Source organism: Chrysemys picta, chromosome 4 (genome assembly GCF_011386835.1).
Source record: "Chrysemys picta bellii isolate R12L10 chromosome 4, ASM1138683v2, whole genome shotgun sequence".
Lineage (NCBI taxonomy): Eukaryota > Metazoa > Chordata > Testudines > Emydidae > Chrysemys > Chrysemys picta.
Genome location: NC_088794.1, coordinates 54,382,974 through 54,401,035, shown reverse-complemented (window position 1 = coordinate 54,401,035; position 18,062 = coordinate 54,382,974). Strand labels below are relative to the sequence as shown.

Here is an 18,062-nt window from a genome sequence, read left to right as displayed (position 1 = left end):
AGAGGAGGAGCAGCAGCTCAGCTCTGGAGGGCCCAACTGCAGCTCCACACAGGGCACTGCCAGAGCCTGGCAGGCGGCTGGCTGAAGTGGCACTTTGTGATCTGGCACGGGCGGGAGCTAGCTCCACACATCTGAATGCTCCGCAGCGCTGGTGGATTCAGATCCAAACCAGGATCTGGCTCCAAATTCACAGCTGGACTCTTCCCTGATCTGGAGCGGCTCGCACCGTCTGGGGGTGGTTGATTTCACAAGAGAGGGGGCTTCCCACAGACTCTCCAACTCCCTCACTGTGACTAAGTGGGACTGTTCTTAATGTTTCCTCTGAATACTGTAGGGGTGCCTCAGTTTCCCCTATGCATTTCTTAAGTTACTAGGTGGGGGGATAAAGGCCAGTGTGCATAAATGGCCAAACACTCTGTCTCCTGGCAACTAATGGCCGGGGCCCTTCCCCCGTGCAAGGGGATAGATAAAGGTGTTGGAGAACAAAGATCAGGTGACCTCCTGGCCCGGGAAAGAGACAAAGGCCAGAGAGAAGGGGGTGGAGAGTTTCAGTTTGGAGCTGGCTGGGGACGAGGAGTGAAGTGCAGATGTGGGTGTCTGGCTCACTGCACCCAAAATGGACCCAGCTGAGGGGTCCTGTTCTCTGTACCTACAAGCTGTTTTAGACCATGTTCCTATCATCTAATAAACCTCTGTTGTACTGGTTGGCTAAGAGTCACATCTGACTGCGAAGTGGGGGTGCAGGACCCTCTGGCTTCCCCAGGACCCCGCCTGGGAGGACTCGCTGTGGGAAGCGCAAGGAGGGGCAGAGGATGCTGAATGCTCCAAGGTCAGACCCAGGAAAGTGGAAGCCCTTTGAGCTTCTGTCCCAGAAGACAGTGTGCTCACAGAGAGGAGACTTCACCAGAGTCCTGACGGGCTTCATAGGGAGCAGCTCCAGAGCATTGTCCGGGGACTCCATGACACACACTTCTCATGCTTCTTCCCATTTGCCTTTAATCACACCCACGTGGCCCATGTTGGCCACCAGCTACCTCCCTGTCTGGACCCTTACCTGGCCCCATCATGGCAGTGGCTGAGCATGTGGGTGTTGTTGTATTTAGCCTCTCAACGCCCCCCCCCCCCCCCGTACATGGAGCAGGGACCTGCTCTCCCTAGTTTGCTGAGGCCCAGAGCAACAGGGACTCACCTGATCTCACACAGAAGACTTACAGCAGAGCTGGGAACTGAACACAGCTCTTCTGAATCCCAGCCCAATGCCTCATCTACCAGCCTGTGGTGCCTTCCCGTGCCCTGCCACCTGCCCCGCCAAACCCTCCTCCCTGTCTCCGTCCCCTCCGGGCTGGACTGGTGCGACCCCTTCTGTCTGGCCACCGCAGACTCCCTCCTGTGCGCATGCCGCTGCCCACTTCCTCACTGGCATCAGGCTAGACAGCCGGCACCGGGGCACTTGGTAGACGTGCGCTGCCCAGCCAGGAGCTCGGGGAAGGCTCGGTGTGGCTGGCGATGCAATGGAAAAGCAGAGGCAGTCAACAGAAGATTCTCCTACCTGGAGTCAGGAGTAGACAGAGGCCAGCGTGTATATGGGCCACCCACTTTCTGCTATCAGTGGCGGAGCTGAAACAGCTGGATCAGCTTTCCCAGCGGCACGTGCCAGCTCTCGCTCTGCCAGAGCCAAGCCTGGCAGTGAGGGGATGAGGCTTTGGCAGCCAGCAGGGGGCATGTCACAATAGGCAGGCGAGTCACAAGCCAGCCAATGTGTGACTGCCCAGCCATGGGATGCCCCAGCCCAGACTAGTTCTGGCCTGGCCGGGGCTTTAGAGCCTGTCCTTCCCCACCGGGGTCATGGGAGGGATCTGTGATGGGTTGGATCACAGAAACCCTCCGGGAGCTGCCACCTGATGTGCCAAGACTACCTCTGCTCCTGTTTTCCCTGCCAGTTCAGGGCTCCAGCACCCTGTGTTGCTGAGCCAGACACTCCCGTCTGCTCCAACAAAGACCCAGGGTCTGAATTACTTGCCCCAAAGCTGCAGGTTTACCTGAAAACAGCTCACAGAAGTGTGCTTGTCTTTAGCACTCAGATGCTCAACTCCCAATGGGGTCTAAACCCAAATAAATCCGTTTTACCCTGTATAAAGTTTATGCAGGGTAAACTCATAAATTGTTCACCCTTTATAACACTGATAGAAGGATATGCACAGTTGTTTGCTCCCCCAGGTATTAATACATACTCTGAGTTAATTAATAAGTAAAAAGTGATTTTATTAAATACAGAAAGTAGGATTTAAGTGGTTCCAAGTAGTAACAGACAGTAGTGGTTCCGAGTAGTAACAGTAAGTCACCAAGCAAAATAAAATAAAATGCACAAATCTATGTCTAATCAAACACTGAATACAGATAAGATCCTCACCAGTTCCAGAATGCTCCCTTTTACAGACTAATTTCCTTTTAGCCTGGGTCCAGCAATCACTCACACCCCTTTGTTCCAGTTTCTTCCAAGTATCCTGGGAGGTGGGGAGGCTCCCTCTTTATCCAGCTGAAGACAAAATGGAGGGGTCTCCCACGGGTTTAAATAGACTTTCTCTTGTGGGTGGAGACCCCCGTCCTCACTCCTATGCAGTCCAAGTCCAGCTCCAAGATGGAGTTCTGAAGTCACCTGGGCAAGTCACATGTCCATGCATGACTCCCAGTCTTTACAGGCAGAAGCCATTGTCCACATGGTATCTTGTATGTCTCCAGGAAGACTTCTTATGCGGATTGGAGCATTCCACGATGCATTGTTGCCCAAGTGCTTCCTGATCGGGTACTTAACCTTGCGAATTCCTTCCTAAAGAAGCTGACCAAATGCTTCACAAAGCTTACTTAGAAATCAAGCAAGTATACGGCCAATATTCTTAACCTCAAGTACAAACTGATATACGTGTACAAATAGGATGAATAGATCTAGTAGACCATAACCTTTACAGAGATATGTTACATGGCACAGGCTGCACAAACCCTATTCCATTTCTATTTATGTCATATTTCCATAAAGCCTTATGGGAGGTACCGTCACAGGACCTTCTGCTCCCAACAGTCACAGACTTTAGGCCAAAAGGGACCGCTGGGCTCGTCTAGTTCCAGCTCCTGCAGACCCCAGGCCAGAGCCCCTCCCCGCGTCCATGCAGCTGGAGCCAGGGGGGTCTCTGGATCCCCAAGTGGGAGAATCAGTTCCATCCCGGCTCTCCTCCTCATGACAGCACAGAACGGGAGTTCCCGAACTCTCCCCTCCCCCAGCTCAGCCTGTTGCCTATGTCAGGCAGGAGCAAGTTCCTAGCCCTGGAGTGATGTTGAGCAGACTGAGCTGCTGCTGTGAGACTGATATACCTGCCCTGGAGACACAAGGCCAGTTCCTGGCTTGTGGATTAGCTGGAGCCCAGCACAGGAGGGAATCAGCACCTTACAGATGGGGCTACCACTGAGCCCTCTGACCCACCAGCCTGGGCTCCTGCAGACCCACTCCTGGTCCTACAATTCCTCCAGCATTCACTCAGGTAGGGACACACCCAGCTGCAGTAACATGCAGGCTATCTGACCAGCCACTGCATGTGATCCAACAATAGGGAGGCTACAGCCAAAATAACCACCATCTTACCAGCCTAGGACCCCAGAAATGTACCATCTTGCCCTGGTCCAAACTCAACCAGTATGAATTTTATTATCCAGTTTGCCTCCCTCTCAATGTGAAGAGGAAATGAAATACCCCCTCCAAGCTAAGATTCCCACGCACTTCACTTCAAACTCACTGGTTTAGATTAAAACATAAATTTATTAACTACAAAAGATAGATTTTAAGTGATACCTAAGATTATAAGTGATAGCAAACAGATCAACGCAGATTACCTAGTAAATAAACGAAAAAGCAAACTAAGTTTTACATACTAGAGAGATAGGATTTGACTTAGTCTCTCAACCTGATGGATGATACAAGTGGGCTGCAGATTCTTAAGATACGTGTTGCACTTGCTTTACAGCTTGGAATCCCCAGGTTTTTCATACACATGAAAAAATCCCTTTAGCCTGGGTCCAGCACTCCCCCCCCCCCCCCAGTTCAGTCTTTGTTCCTCAGATATTTCCAGGAGTCTCCTTGTGTGGGGAGTGAAGAACAACAGAAGATGTCACTCCCCTGCCTTTTATAGCTTTAGCATATGGTGGGAACCCTTTGTTTCAAAACTTGGTTCCCAGACCGGTTTGTGGAAAAATACTGACATCCCAAGATGGAGTCTAGAAACATGTGGTCTGGTCACATGCCCTTGCAGTGTTATAGCAGCCATTGCTTACAGGCTGGCCAAAACACCCAGAGAAAGGTTAAGCTATTCCACAGTCCATTGTCTTTGCTGATGGGCCATCAGCCCCGTCTGGTGTCTTCATTGTTGTACCTGAAAGGCTGGTTGTGAGTGTTTTCCAGAGTAAGCCCATTTGAAATGCAGATCCCTAGTCAATATTCATAATTTCAGATACCAAAATGATATATGCATAGAAATAGGATATATTCAACAAATCATAACTTTTCCAGTGACACCTCACATCATCATTGTGAAGAATATGGGGTGTAGTGTCACAGATATAAATCATGTTTAAAGCATCTATTCTGCTTTTTGCACCAGTTTAATGAAATTAGATTAAAGTCACTGATCCTGGAAACACGTTTAACTCGACTACCAGGAGTAGTTCCATTGACTTCAGTTATGCATGGTAGCATATATGTGTTTCCAGGATCAGCGTCTTATTAAGCCAGTGTAACTCTAAGTATAGGCAAGGCCTAAATTACAGCTTGACCAGAACTGGAGCTTGCATAGATTGATCCACAAAATCAGACAGCTGTGTCTGGGCCTCAGCATTCTCCTAGTTTGGACCAAGCAGATTTTAGTGCAAGAGAGACAACAGCCCATCAGCGGTTCTCACACTTCATTGCACCATGACCCCCTTCTGACAACAAAAATTACTACATGACCCTGAGCGGGGGGCAGAGCACTCAGGCTTCGGCTTCAGTCCTGGGTCCCGGCGAGTCTAATGCTGGCCCTGGCGACACCATTAAAATGGGCTTGCAACTCACTTTGGGGTCCTCCCGACCACAGTTTGAGAACAATTGGCCCAGATTATTCCACTCTCGTGAAAATAACAGAGTATGCAGGCTTGAAATTTACTTTCTATGAGCTGCCAGGATAATAAGGCTTGATTGCTTGAATCTTTAAAAATAAATTGCTAATAATTTCAGAATACATTCAAACAAACTGGGTATTAATGCAAAGACTCTTGTATTGCAAAATACAAAACATACAAAGAGCGATCAAGAGCCTAGATATCGGAAAGAAAACAATGCCAACCAAACCCCCTTGTTGTACAATAAAATGACTACCCAGAAAATTGTTGTTATTAAAGAACAGTATCAGAACACAGCTCCCAGCAGGACTTTGTCTGGGGGGATAAGGTAAGTGCCTATTGCAGGGTTCTTTCCTCTGAAGGGGTTGATTTTGGACACAGCTGGAGACAGCATCTAGTACCAGAAGGAGCTTTGGTTTGATCCAGTCTGGTGGTATGTTCCTTTATAATATTGGGTTACAGGCGAGTAGAAACTGCAGAACAGCCTTTGTTTATTTCCCCTTTAAATAAAATGGCTTAAGGCATTTGAGGCAGTGAAGCCTAGCAGATGAGCTCAGGTGACCTGAGACCGCCCCTCCCTGTGCCTCAGTTTCCCCATCTGTAAAATGGGGGGCAATGATACTTATCTCCTTTGTAAAGTGATTAGAGATCTACTGAAGAAGAGCGCTATATGAGAGCTGGGTGTTGTTATAAATAAAGAGCTCTATGGCAGCCATCACCTTTCACCAGAGCCTGCTGAAGTCAGTGGGAATCTCTCCATTCACTTCAGTGGGCTCTGGCTCAGGCTTTCATTTCAGTCAGTTACAGCATCTCCTTTTGGCAGTCCAACCTCCAGCAAGCTCGCAGTAACTTTGCAGGGAAACAACCAGCGTCACGTTGCAATGGTAACAATAGGGGGCGCCATTGACAATGGACAGTGTCTGGGCAAGAGCTGCCTCCTCTTGCTCTCCAAAGTAGGGTTACCATATTTCCACAAGCAAAAAAGAGGACACTGGGGGGGAGGAGCCCCACTCTAGCCCCGCCCCTGCCCCACCCCCATCCACTCCCTCCCACTTCCCACCTCCTGATTGCCCCCCTCAGAACCCCCAACCCCCCCCGCTCCTTGTCCCCTGACTGCCCCCTCCTGGGACCCCTGCCACTAACTGCCTCCTAGAACCCCACCCCCTATCTAAGCCGCCCTGCTTCTTGTCCCCTGACTGCCCCCTCCTGAGAACCCCCTACGACCCTACCTGTCCCCTGACTGCCCCGACCCTTATCCACACCCCCACCCCATATTCACACCCCCGCCCCCAGGGACTCCCATGCCCTATCCAACTGCTCCACGGCCCCTGACAGGACCCCCAGAACTCCTGACCCATCCAACCCCCTCTGCTACCTGCCTTCCTCGACCCCCTCCACACCCCTGCCCCCCTGACAGCCCCCCCAGAACCCCAGACCCATCTAACCCCCCCTGCTCCCTGTCCCTGACTGTCCCAACCCCTCTCCACACTCCTGCCCCCCTGACAGCTCCCCCCCAAACTCCCGACCCATCCAACCCCCCTTCCCTGTCCCCTGATTAGGGCCGGCTTTAAAGAGCCCAGGAATCGGGCTGCGCTCCAGCCGGGGTTGCGCGGCTTGGGGCCGGGCCGGAAGTGCTCGGCCGGAACCAGGGCCAGCGCTGCTGGGGCCTGAGCCGAGCTGGGCCCGGGCCAGCGCTGCTGGGGCCCGAGCCGGGCCGGGCCCGGGCTGGTGCTGCTGGGGCCCGAGCCGGGCCGGGCCTAGGGTGCTCGGCCGGTGCCGGGCTGGCACGCTCGGCCGGAACCAGGGTCGCTGCCCTGGGGCCGGAACCGGGGCCAGAGCCACTGGGGCCGCCGGGCGCCCCTCGGCCTGGGCCACGCCTCCCCGGAGCTCTCCTCCTCGTGCACCCCCGCCCCAGCTTACCTGCTGCTGCCTCCCGCTTGCCCCTGCTTCTTTTCAGACTTCCCGTGAAGATCTGATTCGCGGGAAGCAGGGGAGGGGGAGGAGCAGGTGGGCGGAGCGTTCAGGGGAGGGGAGGAAGGGGGAAGACAGCTGCGGGGCCAGACAGCATGTTAAGGCTGCAGGGGATTGGGGGAGCCGGGAAGGGGCTTTGGGTACCCAGCGGCGCTTGGCCGCCGGTTTTCTGTCTATAAATAGCCGACCGGGGGGAAATCCCAGACATTTTTAGATTTTTAAAAATCCCCGCGGACAGCTATTTATAGACCGAAAAGCCGGACATGTCCGGGGAAATCCGGACATATGGTAGCCCTACTCCAAAGGAGCCTTGGAAATGAAACTGGAGAATCTGCTTGACTGATAAGTACCAAGGCTGCCCCAGCCTAAGGGGGAAAGTGACAGCATGAGCAGACGATTGCCCTCCCCGCAGCCCCCGGAATGGGTGATGGTTTGGATTTGAAACTGGCCTCTGCACCTGCCTGTCTCTTGACTCCTACCAAACCCCTCTCCACTTGAGTCCTCCTGCGCTGAGCTAATCCCAAGTCCTGCCACATCCCCTGCCCGCCTCCCATGCGACAGAGGGGCCGAGTTCTTCAAAGAATTTCACTCCGTCTCCCCACCACCATCATCCCCACCTTCCCACCCAGCTGCAGAGCTCAGCCTGTTCTCCTTTATTCCCGGTAACCGCTCTGCGCCCTAGATCACAGAGTGCGCTCCCCCTTTAACAGCAGGTTCTGGCCCTTTAAAGAGATGTTGTTCCCAGGGGGGTTCTGGGAATTGTAGGTTGCTGCAAGGCATGCTGGGAAGGAATGCCAGGCTATATAAATAGCAATCCTCCCTCAGGGTATCTCTACACTACAAGTGCTACAGTGGCACAGCCGTAGTGTAAACGCAGGATAGTGACAGAGGTGGTTTTTCCTTTACTGTAGTAAATCCATCTCAGCGAGAGGCAGTAGCTAGACCGACAGAAGAATTCTTTCATCGTCCTAATGGTGTCTATGCTGGCTTAACTACATAACTCAGGGGGTGTGAATTTTTCACACCCTTGAATGACATAGCTTGGTTGATCCAAGTTTTAGGTGTAGCCCAGGTCTCAGACAAAAGAGGTGACAGAGAAGCTAGGCTTTTTGTGGGGTTTCCTCTGTAGGAAAGGGAGGCTAGCTTCGGTGGGGGGGATTCTGCCAAACAGAGCTAGAGGAGTACCTAGCCCAGGCAGCACTGCTGAACAGGCTGTGAAGAGGCAGGACTTCGCTGGACCCTGGGAAGTGATGACAGAAAAGACTAGGGATAGTAGAATACTTCTGTGGGCTGGAGGTCCAGTGTATCCACCTGTCTCTGGTCAGGTGTCCCAGACTATGGCTTCCAGAGATGGTGGGAGGAAACTCCCCTGTTTCAAGGGGAAAGAGTAGGGCAGATCCTGGGAGAAAGGCTATTGACCTTGGGGAGGGATGTTTTGTATGGACTGTCCTGCCCCTGCAAGATGAGAATGCTCACTGATTTGACTGCAGGGCCAAATCACCCTACCAGCCTGGGGAAACTGAGGCAGTGGCTCCACCTCCATGCTGGAGAGGTATGATGGTTGTTATATGGGTACTCCCTCTACTTTATTTACTGCATAGGCAGATGGTCCTATCTGCATCTTCTGTAAGGTGATGAGAGACGTGTGTTACTGTGTTTTAGTCTATAAAAAAAACCAAGCGACACAGTGGTATGGCATCCTATGGAAGTTCCTGCCCCTAGAACCAGCCCCGACTGTGGCAGAACAAGTGGCTCCCTGGGTGTGGCCTGAGTGGATGACTAGGCATGTCAGCACAAGCCTGTCGTGCCTCTGAGCAGGACAGCAGGATTCAATATTAGTCTATCATGGGGACAGGGGTCAGCAGCATGACCCTAGCCCACGGCCCAGGGGAGACCATCCATCAGGGCCAGTAGCCCTCTTTTTGGTGATTTGTTCCTCAAAAACATTTCTTATACCCTGTAACTTCCTTCCTGTACTTTCTCCTCCTCTCTATGGTTTCACTCTGGCTGGATTTCCGCTTGCTGAAGGACACCCACTGTGCCCAACAATCTCTTGAAGCTCGACTTCAAGGCAGTCTGACTTGTTTCCTAAGAATGGCCATAATGGGTCAGACCAATGGTCCATCTAGCCCAGTAGCCTGTTTCCAGCCCATGTCAGATGCTTCAGAGGGAATGCACAGAACAGGGCAATTCCTGCTTCACTTTCTCTATAGGGGCATGCATGGACTCTCTTCTGGTCGCCCTCTTCTGTTGTAAGGCCTTCTCTAAACACAGAAGTTGCATCAGTTTGAAAAACTGATTTAGTTAATCCAGTGCAAATGCCTGTGTGGACAAAATATATTTATTTAAAACTAGTTATATTGACTTAACTTGCATCCGTAAACCTACCAGCACAAGTTAACTTGATGTAGGTTTAAACACAAACCTACATTAAAAGGACATTAAGGTTTCAAAAGCAAGCACTCAGAAGTTAGGCAATGCTAGAATTAAGGCTGCCTATGCAACCTTAATTTGGTCTGTTGTGCATGTGTATACACGCTACAATACAATTTTTAATGACATGATCACATACTTTTTTTCCCCCCACAGAACCCGGCCTCATTCAATGCACAGGCTGAGCCTGCTCTGGGAATGAATCAGGCCTGTGTAGCTAAGCAGGCCAACTTGACCACTTTGATGTTCTTTTAACATAGTTTTGTATGTGTAACTTCCCAGCTGGTTTTAAAAGCAAATTGACAAACTATATTCCATCATATGGACAGGTATGTGGTTCATCAGCAGGGCTAGCATCTTCAAATCTACTGCACAGACCTCTCCCACTTGAGGTAAGGGAGAATCTGAAAGCAGTAGTAGGTGTTTATCCTCTATTTGAGAGGCAGAAAACATTGCAAACAAGATGCAAGAACTAAAGTTTGTATTCATGTTGACCATGTGGAATGAAATTTTACAACACTTTTACCACACAAATCAAGCTCTCCAAGAAAAAGAATTGGATTTGTGCAGACCTCTGTCAATCATTAGCAGACCACTTACACACTTTGAGGAATGATTTCGAAAGATTTGAAGACATATCAAAAGATATCTTGCCTGATACTAATTACAAAGAAGCCCAGTCCCACAAGCGAATCAGGAAAAAACAAGCAAATGATAGCAGTGCAACAGAAACAGCATTGAATCCTAGAGTCAAATTTCGTGTATCTACTTACTACGCTATAATTGATACACTTGAAGCTCATATGAAGAGGAGAGGTGAAGTGTACAAAGAAGTATCAAGTAGATTTTCTTTTCTAAATGATATGGACTTATCTGACAAACAATATTCACAAGGTTCCCAAAAGCTAGTTGACTCATACCCTGTTGACTTGAATATGAATCTCTGTGGAGAAGTACGGCAGTTCCACTGTTATATGCGTGCAAAGTTTAATGAAACAGGAAAAATGAAATTCAGTCACATTGATCTTCATAACACACTATTGAAAGACAGAATACAATGTGTATTTCCAAATGTAGAGATCGCACTACGTATTTTTCTAACATTGATGATTACTAACTGCTCCGCAGAATGCTCTTTTTCTCAGCTGAAAAGAATAAAAAACCCTCAGAGAACAGCAATGTGTCAGGACAGACTTGATTCACTTTCTCTATTGTGTATGGAAGTGGACATGTTTTGTCGAATCAGCTTCGATGAACTTATCCAGAATTTTGCAATCAGAAAATCTAGAAAGAAGCTATTTTAATTTCAGTATACATGTAAGTTTTGTGTCATTTACGGTATAGTATTGTTTTTATTTTGAATTACATATTGCGGGGCACCATAATCTTTTCAGTGCTTAGGGCCTCTAAAAGTCTTAATCCAGCCCTGGTAGTGCCCGAACCATTGGGGGTGGAAGGAACGTGCCGCTTCTGTGTTGTGAATCTAGCCCTTCATTTCCTTTGCTTTAAAGGTCTGAAACAATTTTTTTCTGACTTTTCCAATTTGCCAAAAATTCTGAAAAGTTTTGGTTTGGGTTGAACCAATTTTTTTCTTCTTCTTCCAATTTTTTGGAACTGCCAACAAACCAAAGAAAGCTCATGTTTCTTCACCACAGAAGTTGGTCCAATACAAGATATTACCTCCCCCACCTTGTCTCTCTAGCAAACCAAAACATCAGGCATTTGCCCAGATCCAGTGAGGGCTCCTTTGAAGTGTGAGGGGGCTTTTCTTTTATCCAGCATGCAAGAGGGGATTGGAGAGCTGATAAGGCGAAGAGTTCTGTGTATCGATCAGAATCTGGCCCAGGTCCGCAGTGACCAAAGTTTATTGTCCTCTGCAAGGGCTTGGTCGATTACACAACACCATGACCTAGAGGAATCAGCACAATATTTGGAATCAGCATGTCCCGAGTCCTAATCTTGGCTTGGTCACTGATTTGCTGTGTGACTTGGGAAAATCCCCTTACTTCTCTACTTCCACTTCCCTCTCTGCTCCATGAGAATAAACAGCAACCTGACTGGTGGATCTTAATTTATTAATATTCCTGCCTTTCCCCCTATCTAATGTAACCATGAATCTTCAGCTGATGGCTACTAAACTGGGGGCTCTATCACACCTTGTCACTGTGGGTAAGGCACAGTGGCTGTTGGGGCACGGGGCTAATCTGGGAGGGCAGTTAAGAGAACATATGAACCTACAAAATGGTTCACTCTGAGCTGGATAGTTGGCCAGGTGAATAGTTTATCCAAACTAGCTTGCCCACACCTATTGAGTATCCCAACACTGCTAGCCCAAATCTGTTGTAGGTTACCAATGAAATGAGTTTGCTGGTCTCAGTTGAGCTCCTAGTGGTTCTTTGTGAATGCTGCGGATAGGCAGAGGCCCAAGACTAACAGCAGGAGGTGCTATGGGTTAAAGATGAGGAACATTTGCAGAGCTGGAATAACAAGGGGGGCTGCAGGTTGGATTTGAGGGGTCTCAGCAGAGCTGGGGGGGAGCCCTGCACTGGAGTAGGATTGAGGGGTCTCAGCAGAGCTGCCAGGGGAGCCCCAGGCTGGAAGAGCAGGGTGCTGAGGGTCCGGATCGCGGGGTATCAGCAGAGCTGGGAGGGGAGCCCCGCCTGGAATAGCGGGGGGGCTGCGGGTCCGGTTTCTGGGGTATCACTGAACACATTTTGTAGAGCTCCTGCCACCTGAGCTAGCGCAGCCCCGGCCCGGACAAGGAACCTACTGCTGTTCCCGCTAACCGGCTGGGCGCTCCGGAGTGCAGGGGAGCCGGGCACCAGGGAGCCCTGGCCAGACTGCTCCCCCTTTCCCCAGGGGAGGTGGCACTCTGGCCCACGCCCCTTTGCGGGCGCCTTTCCCAACCTGTGCCGGGCTCCTGCGCGGGCGGGTCCCCGGTAGGGTGACCAGATCACTGACGGGTGGAAATATCGGGACACGGGGGGGGGGGGGCGAAGGGGGGATATCGGGACCCGCGGGGGGGGGGGGGGGAAGCAAAAGTAAAAAAAAAAAGCTGCTTTTGCAGGTGCCACCTGCCGCGCCGTGGTTGCTGCCCCTCCCCCCAGGGCACATGCCGCACGTCTCGCCGCCCCACGGGGAAGGAGCCGCTGGAGCGAGAGGCACGGGGCTCCGCACCCCGGCAGCGGCGGGGGAGAGCGGCTCAGGGTCGCGCGAGGGGGCACAAAGTTTATCGGCTGGGGGGGACCCCGGCCGGCTCCTCGCCCTGCCCTGTAGGGGGGTAGTGTCCCCGCCCCGCGCCAGCATGTCCCGCCAGCCCCCGCAGTCCAGGTAAGGAACCGAGTCCTCCCTCCCCCCGGCTCCTCAGCTGAGCGGCATTCCTCCTCCCTCCCAGGCTTGCTGCTGGAATGCCGGCGCAAGCCGGGAGGGCGGGGGTCGCCGGCTTCCAGTTCCTGCGGCTTGTGAGTACGGGCACCGGGCAGGCAAGGGGGGCTGGCAAGGGGGTTGCCGGGGGTCTCAGCTGAGGAGCCAGGACGAGGGGGGAGAGGGCGACTCGGCTCCTTACCTGGCCTGTGGCAGCCGGCACGACATGCTGGCGCGGGGCGGGGAGCCGGCCGGGGTCCCAACCAAGCTGATAAACTTTACATGGCCACTCCTGGGGCCCCGAGCCGCTCTCCCCCACCCCTGCTGGGGTCCGGAGCCCCCCCTCTACCTCCTGGGGGAGCAACCCCCCTTGCCCGCCCAGTGCCCCTACTCACCAGCTCCAGGAACTGGAAGCCGGCCACCATCCCCTCCCTCCCAGGCTTGCCCTGCCATTACAGCAGCAAGCCTGGAAGGGAGGAGGAGTGCCACATGCACGGGGAAGAGGCGGGGCCAGGGCGATGATTTGGGGAGGGAGCCAATGGGGGACGGAGGGGGCGGAGTCGGGGGGGGGCAAGAGCCCTCGCCGGGAGCTTGGGTGGGCAGCGGGACCTCTTTCTTCCGGAGCCCTGACACCAGCCCCTCGGGGCGGAGTGCAAAGAGCCCGGCCTCCTGGGCCTGCGGGGGGCGTGTGTGTGTGTGTGTGTGCCTCGGGACACGCCTTCTCCCAGGGACAACAAAACCCAGCCCCCAGCGGAGCCCAGCCGGGGAGCGCAGCGCCAAGGAGAGTCCAGCCCAGCCGCAGGTAAGTGCCTTCGGGGCAGCTGCTCCCACGGCCGGGACCCAGACTCTGCCCCAGGCTGGCCAGATACTCTATGTGCTCTTGCTGCAGGCCCACGCGTGGGCTCCCCCAGGCCCACACAGCGCATCGTGACTGCGGCTCCCTGTCCGGTGAGACCCAGATCCGCTCTGCCCCGGGGCTTCCTCCCCCCCCCTCGGCCCCACCCCAGCCCCGGAGCGTGCGTCAAAGGAGCCGCACTCGGACCATATTAGTATGAAAGCCAAGTGCCTGAGTCAGAAAGGATCTGGCCGGTTTCCTCTTGCTCTGGGCAGTTGTGGGAGGGGGACAGATGGCGGCGGGGGGAGCCCTGGCCCTGGCTCTGTCATTACGCGGGGGCTGTGTGCACTGGGAAGCTGGTGCCCAGGGATGCGTCTGGCAGCGGGTCTGGTTTAGCTCGGGGTCCCTGTGCTCTCTTGGTCCCCAGTCATCAAACGGGGCTGTTCTCCAAAGCAGGGCAACTGTGAACTGCTCCCAGCTACAGAGCCAGCCGCACCCCTGGCACTGAATTTGGAGCCACTGCAAATAAAGCTGGCTCGGAGGTGCCGAATTCAGAGCAGGGTTTCAGGGTTGCTCCCTTCTGCCTCCCCACTCCCCAAAACCTTTAGGGGAGTCATCCCAGTGCAGGGCTCTGCTGCTGCGGAACCAGCCCTGGGATGAGCTGGGGCTGTAGACACCTCCCACCAACCACAGCTGGGGTGTTTGGAATAGAGGTTCAGAGCTGGGGACCAGCTAAGAGTGTCTCCTCTGGGTTCAGGTTGCAAATCCGAAGGCTGACTGGGCTAGGGCTTTGTTTCAGGTCCAGGTTTTTGAAGGTCCCTTTGGATTGTAACCTGTGCTATCAAATATCAGCTCTGTCACAGCTACACAGAGCTGCCTCAGGAGCTTTGCTAGCCAATTGTATTTCAGGGCTGTGAAGTTGTACATCCCCAATCTCCTCCCTGTTCCTGGCTCTGGCAGGCAGGTAGGATCTTGCCACTGTTAAGAGGAGTTGTTCAGTCATGTAATGTAAAGCTGCATGCGTCTCAGCCATAACATCAGCTTGTTACAATGGAATCCCATCACCAGCCCCACCAGCTGGCGTGTGCAAAGACTCCCCCACACCTGGTGGGGCAGCATGTTAGTCCTGTGCACTGATTTCCATAGCAGGAGAGGGGCTGGCCCATGCCACAGCAAGTGCCAGGCAACGCCCTGGGCTGTGTTTAGGTTTGACGGTTGCAATCTACCTCTCTGAGCTTCCAGGCTGCCTCCATTGCACCCCTGGCATGCATGATGGCAGGAACCCTCTGAACAGAGTGGTAGTGCTGTGACACTGAGAGACGCTTGGATGAGGATGGAGTAGCCATCATACTATACTTCTTGGTGAACGTAGTACCCTTGGAAGGGTTCGTGCTGCTGGCTGGAGCTGCACATAGTGGGGTCTTGTCCGGTGCAGGCTTCATCTGCACGCATATAGCGCTATGAATGCTCCTCAGTTCGAGCACCTCCTGCTATTTCAGTCTTGCATCCCTGTTAGCTCTGCCAGTGGCCCTCAAGCCTGACCTGCAATGGCAGTAGTCCTACATCTTCCTGCAGCCCTGTCTGTGCCCCACAATGCTGACCACCCCCCCCACTCCCTTCCCCCAAATCACCTGTTCTTCCAGACCTGGGCCATATCATGTGATGGGGTTTTGATGCAGAGTCCACAGTGAATGTTTACTGAGACCTCCCCAACTCGTTTCACCTGTGACCAAAGTCTGGAAATGAGCTTGGTCTTCACACCACCTCTTGCCAGTGCTTAGACCCTTTGCTTCTTTGAGCATGAGCGGTGCCCACTCTGGTGGATAAAGGCGTGGGCCCCAGTTCTGATCTCTGTGACTGTCGGGAATCCTACAGCCGCGTTTTCTGAAATATTTTGGGGAAAATGTGTGAGGCCTGGGGGAAAATAAGACCAGACACAAGGTGTACATTTTTAACGGTGAGAGTCTTGGAACACGTTACCCAGAGTTGTGATGGATTCTCCATCACAGACAATTTTTTAATCAAGGCTGGATGTTTTTCTAAAAGATCGGCTCTAGGAATTACTGTGGGGCAGTTCTCCGGCCTATGTTATCCAGGAGGTCAGATGAGATGATCACAATGGTCCCGTCTGGCCTAGGAATCTAGGAATCTCTGAACATTTAAACAAGAAAAGCAGGCTGACATCATCCTACTCAGTGAATTTCCTGTCACGAGGGAAGCGGAAATGCATGTGCGCTCTGTACCCCGGAAGGGAGGTTGTGTGTGTGTGTGTTTATATCTAATGGGGAAACCCAACCTATAGTTCCTGGAATTCAAAATTGCGTGTTTCCCTGAAGCAGCAAAGAGAACTTCCCTAGTGCCCTTCATTTGGGGCTCTCAAAGCATTTTGCTATCACTAGTTATAATCCACTCGGAGGTAGGTAAGAATTTGTATTTCCATTTTGCAGATGGTTGTGGGGAGGGGAACTGAAGCTCTGAGCAGAGGGGACTTGCCTAAGATCAGTGGCAGGGCTTGGCATGGAACCCAAGAGTCCTGTCTCCTAACTGTCCTGCTCTAACTTCCCATTTCAGTCTGGGTAAAGGTTGCACTCCTGTAAACTTCGAGGACTTTAAACCGCAGTTGGTGTAAATAATAATATAATATATGGAGATATACCTATCTTATAGAGCTGGAAGGGACCTCAAAAGGTCATTGAGTCCAGCCCCCTGCCTTCACTAGGCAGGACTAAGTATTGATTTTTGCCCCAGATCCCTAAGTGGCCACCTTAAGGATTGAACTCACAACCCTAGGCAACCAATGCTCAAACCACTGAGCTATCCCTCCTCCCAAATCAGTGTACCAGTCGCTTCCCCGAAATAGAGTTGCACCAATTTATACCAGCTGAGGATGTGGCCCAAATAAATGAGCTTCGGCCGGTGTTAAAACAAGAAATCCAGATAGGTGGTGTTTGCACAAATTAAGAGCCGAGATTGTAGGAGGGGGTGTTAACTAGAACCGGGCAACAGAGCCGTCCCTTGGGTAGGGCGAATTGGAGCAACCGCTCTGGGCCCTGCACTTTGGGGGCCCCTGTGGGCCGGTGCGATTGGCTAGCGTGGTTGGTCCCGGAAGAGACTAAGCCGTCACTTCCACCCCAGGCCCCTCACCCCCCTAGGGATGGCCCTCCTGGGCAAGGTACACCAGACACTTACTATCTGGTGTAAACCTATTTGCTGGAGGTCAGCTCAAAACATGAGGGTCAAGGGCCAGTGAGCCAACACCTTGATGAGAAACCCGGCACTGGGATACCAGGGAGAGGGAAGGTGTTGAGGTTGCTACTAGGTGCTGTCCCCGGCACCATCCTGTGTGTCTTTGGCTACTAGATTTCTGATGTGTGGACACCTCTTCCCCCCCCCCCCCCCCACGCAGAGCTTCAGGGAGAGGGTGTCTTGGCTTCTCTCTCCCATTCCTGGTGGCTGCAAGGTCTGGCTTGTGGGATCCACCTTCCTGTGAATAGCCTGGAGCCTGCAGCTGCTCAGAGCTTGGCAAAGGTAGTGCCAAGATACTCCTCTCTGGGCATGCTGTTACAGAGGCTTGATATGAACTGGATGTGTGGCTTGTCTCCCTACTTGGGAGGGTGGGGGTTCTTCTATGGGGTGTTGTGTCTCTCCCAGCCAAAACCCCAGTGCATCTGTACCGAATACTGCCTTAGAACTGTGGAGGTCTGCTTCAGGATTCCGTCTCCTGGGGAGGGCAAAGCAGCCCATAGAGCCTAGGATCTGACTCTGTTCTCAAAAGGTACCGGGTATGTGCTAAATTACTTGCATTGAATAGGGCTGGTCAGAAAATGAGGGATATGGGGAAATTCCCTGCAGGAAAACCTGGCTTTTTGTTGAAAAACCAAATAGCTTCTTTTTTGATTCTGCCTCCCCCCGCCCCGCCCCCCCCCGCGGAACCCCAGCCTGGGTTTTCCATGGAGAGCACACACTTCCCATCAAACTGTTCACTTAGTAGAAACTCCAGTTTTTCCACCCAAACTGGGTTTGGATGGAAAACTTGCAGTCAGCCCTCTTGTGGAATGCCTGGGGATCCTTGTGATCTCTGTGGCTGCAATACCTCATTCCTCAGGAATTTCACTGCCCTTTAGCACTAATGAATGGCCATGTATGGTAACCTGTCTAGACTGAGCACAGTGGTCTGGTGTTTACGTGGCGGAGCAGGATCAGGGACATGGGCTTGTCCCACCTGGTAGCAGCAGAGGGCTCGGCCTGGTCTCTAGTGGAAATTCTCTGCCTGTCTCAGTGCCACTCAAACTGAGTCCATCTGGGTTCAGGGAAGCTC

At 52.5% G+C, this 18,062-nt stretch overlaps 1 protein-coding gene and 1 long non-coding RNA gene across 7 annotated transcripts in view; one reads left to right on the top strand and one right to left on the bottom strand.

The window, feature by feature from the left end:
- Positions 1-10,511: 10,511 nt before the first annotated feature.
- On the bottom strand, positions 10,512-13,418 carry LOC135983029 (uncharacterized). Its single transcript, XR_010600524.1, has 2 exons — positions 13,305-13,418; positions 10,512-11,455 (listed from the first exon to the last, which is right to left on the bottom strand). It is a non-coding gene; the product is annotated as an uncharacterized LOC135983029 (long non-coding RNA).
- The window catches only part of CSRP1 (cysteine and glycine rich protein 1), a 31,614-nt gene continuing 26,237 nt past the window's right edge, over positions 12,686-18,062 (top strand). For 2 of the 6 annotated variants that reach the window (XM_065592292.1, XM_065592293.1), the window contains exon 1: positions 13,452-13,711. Coding sequence is in view for 1 of the 6 variants with exons in the window: in XM_065592294.1 (XP_065448366.1) it covers positions 12,851-12,876 (26 nt within the window). In the remaining 5 variants the exon portion in view is untranslated. Of the gene's footprint in view, positions 12,877-13,451; positions 13,858-15,950; positions 16,165-18,062 lie in introns of those variants that run through there. The other 4 variants (XM_065592294.1, XM_065592298.1, XM_065592299.1 and 1 more) reach the window with 4 other exon arrangements.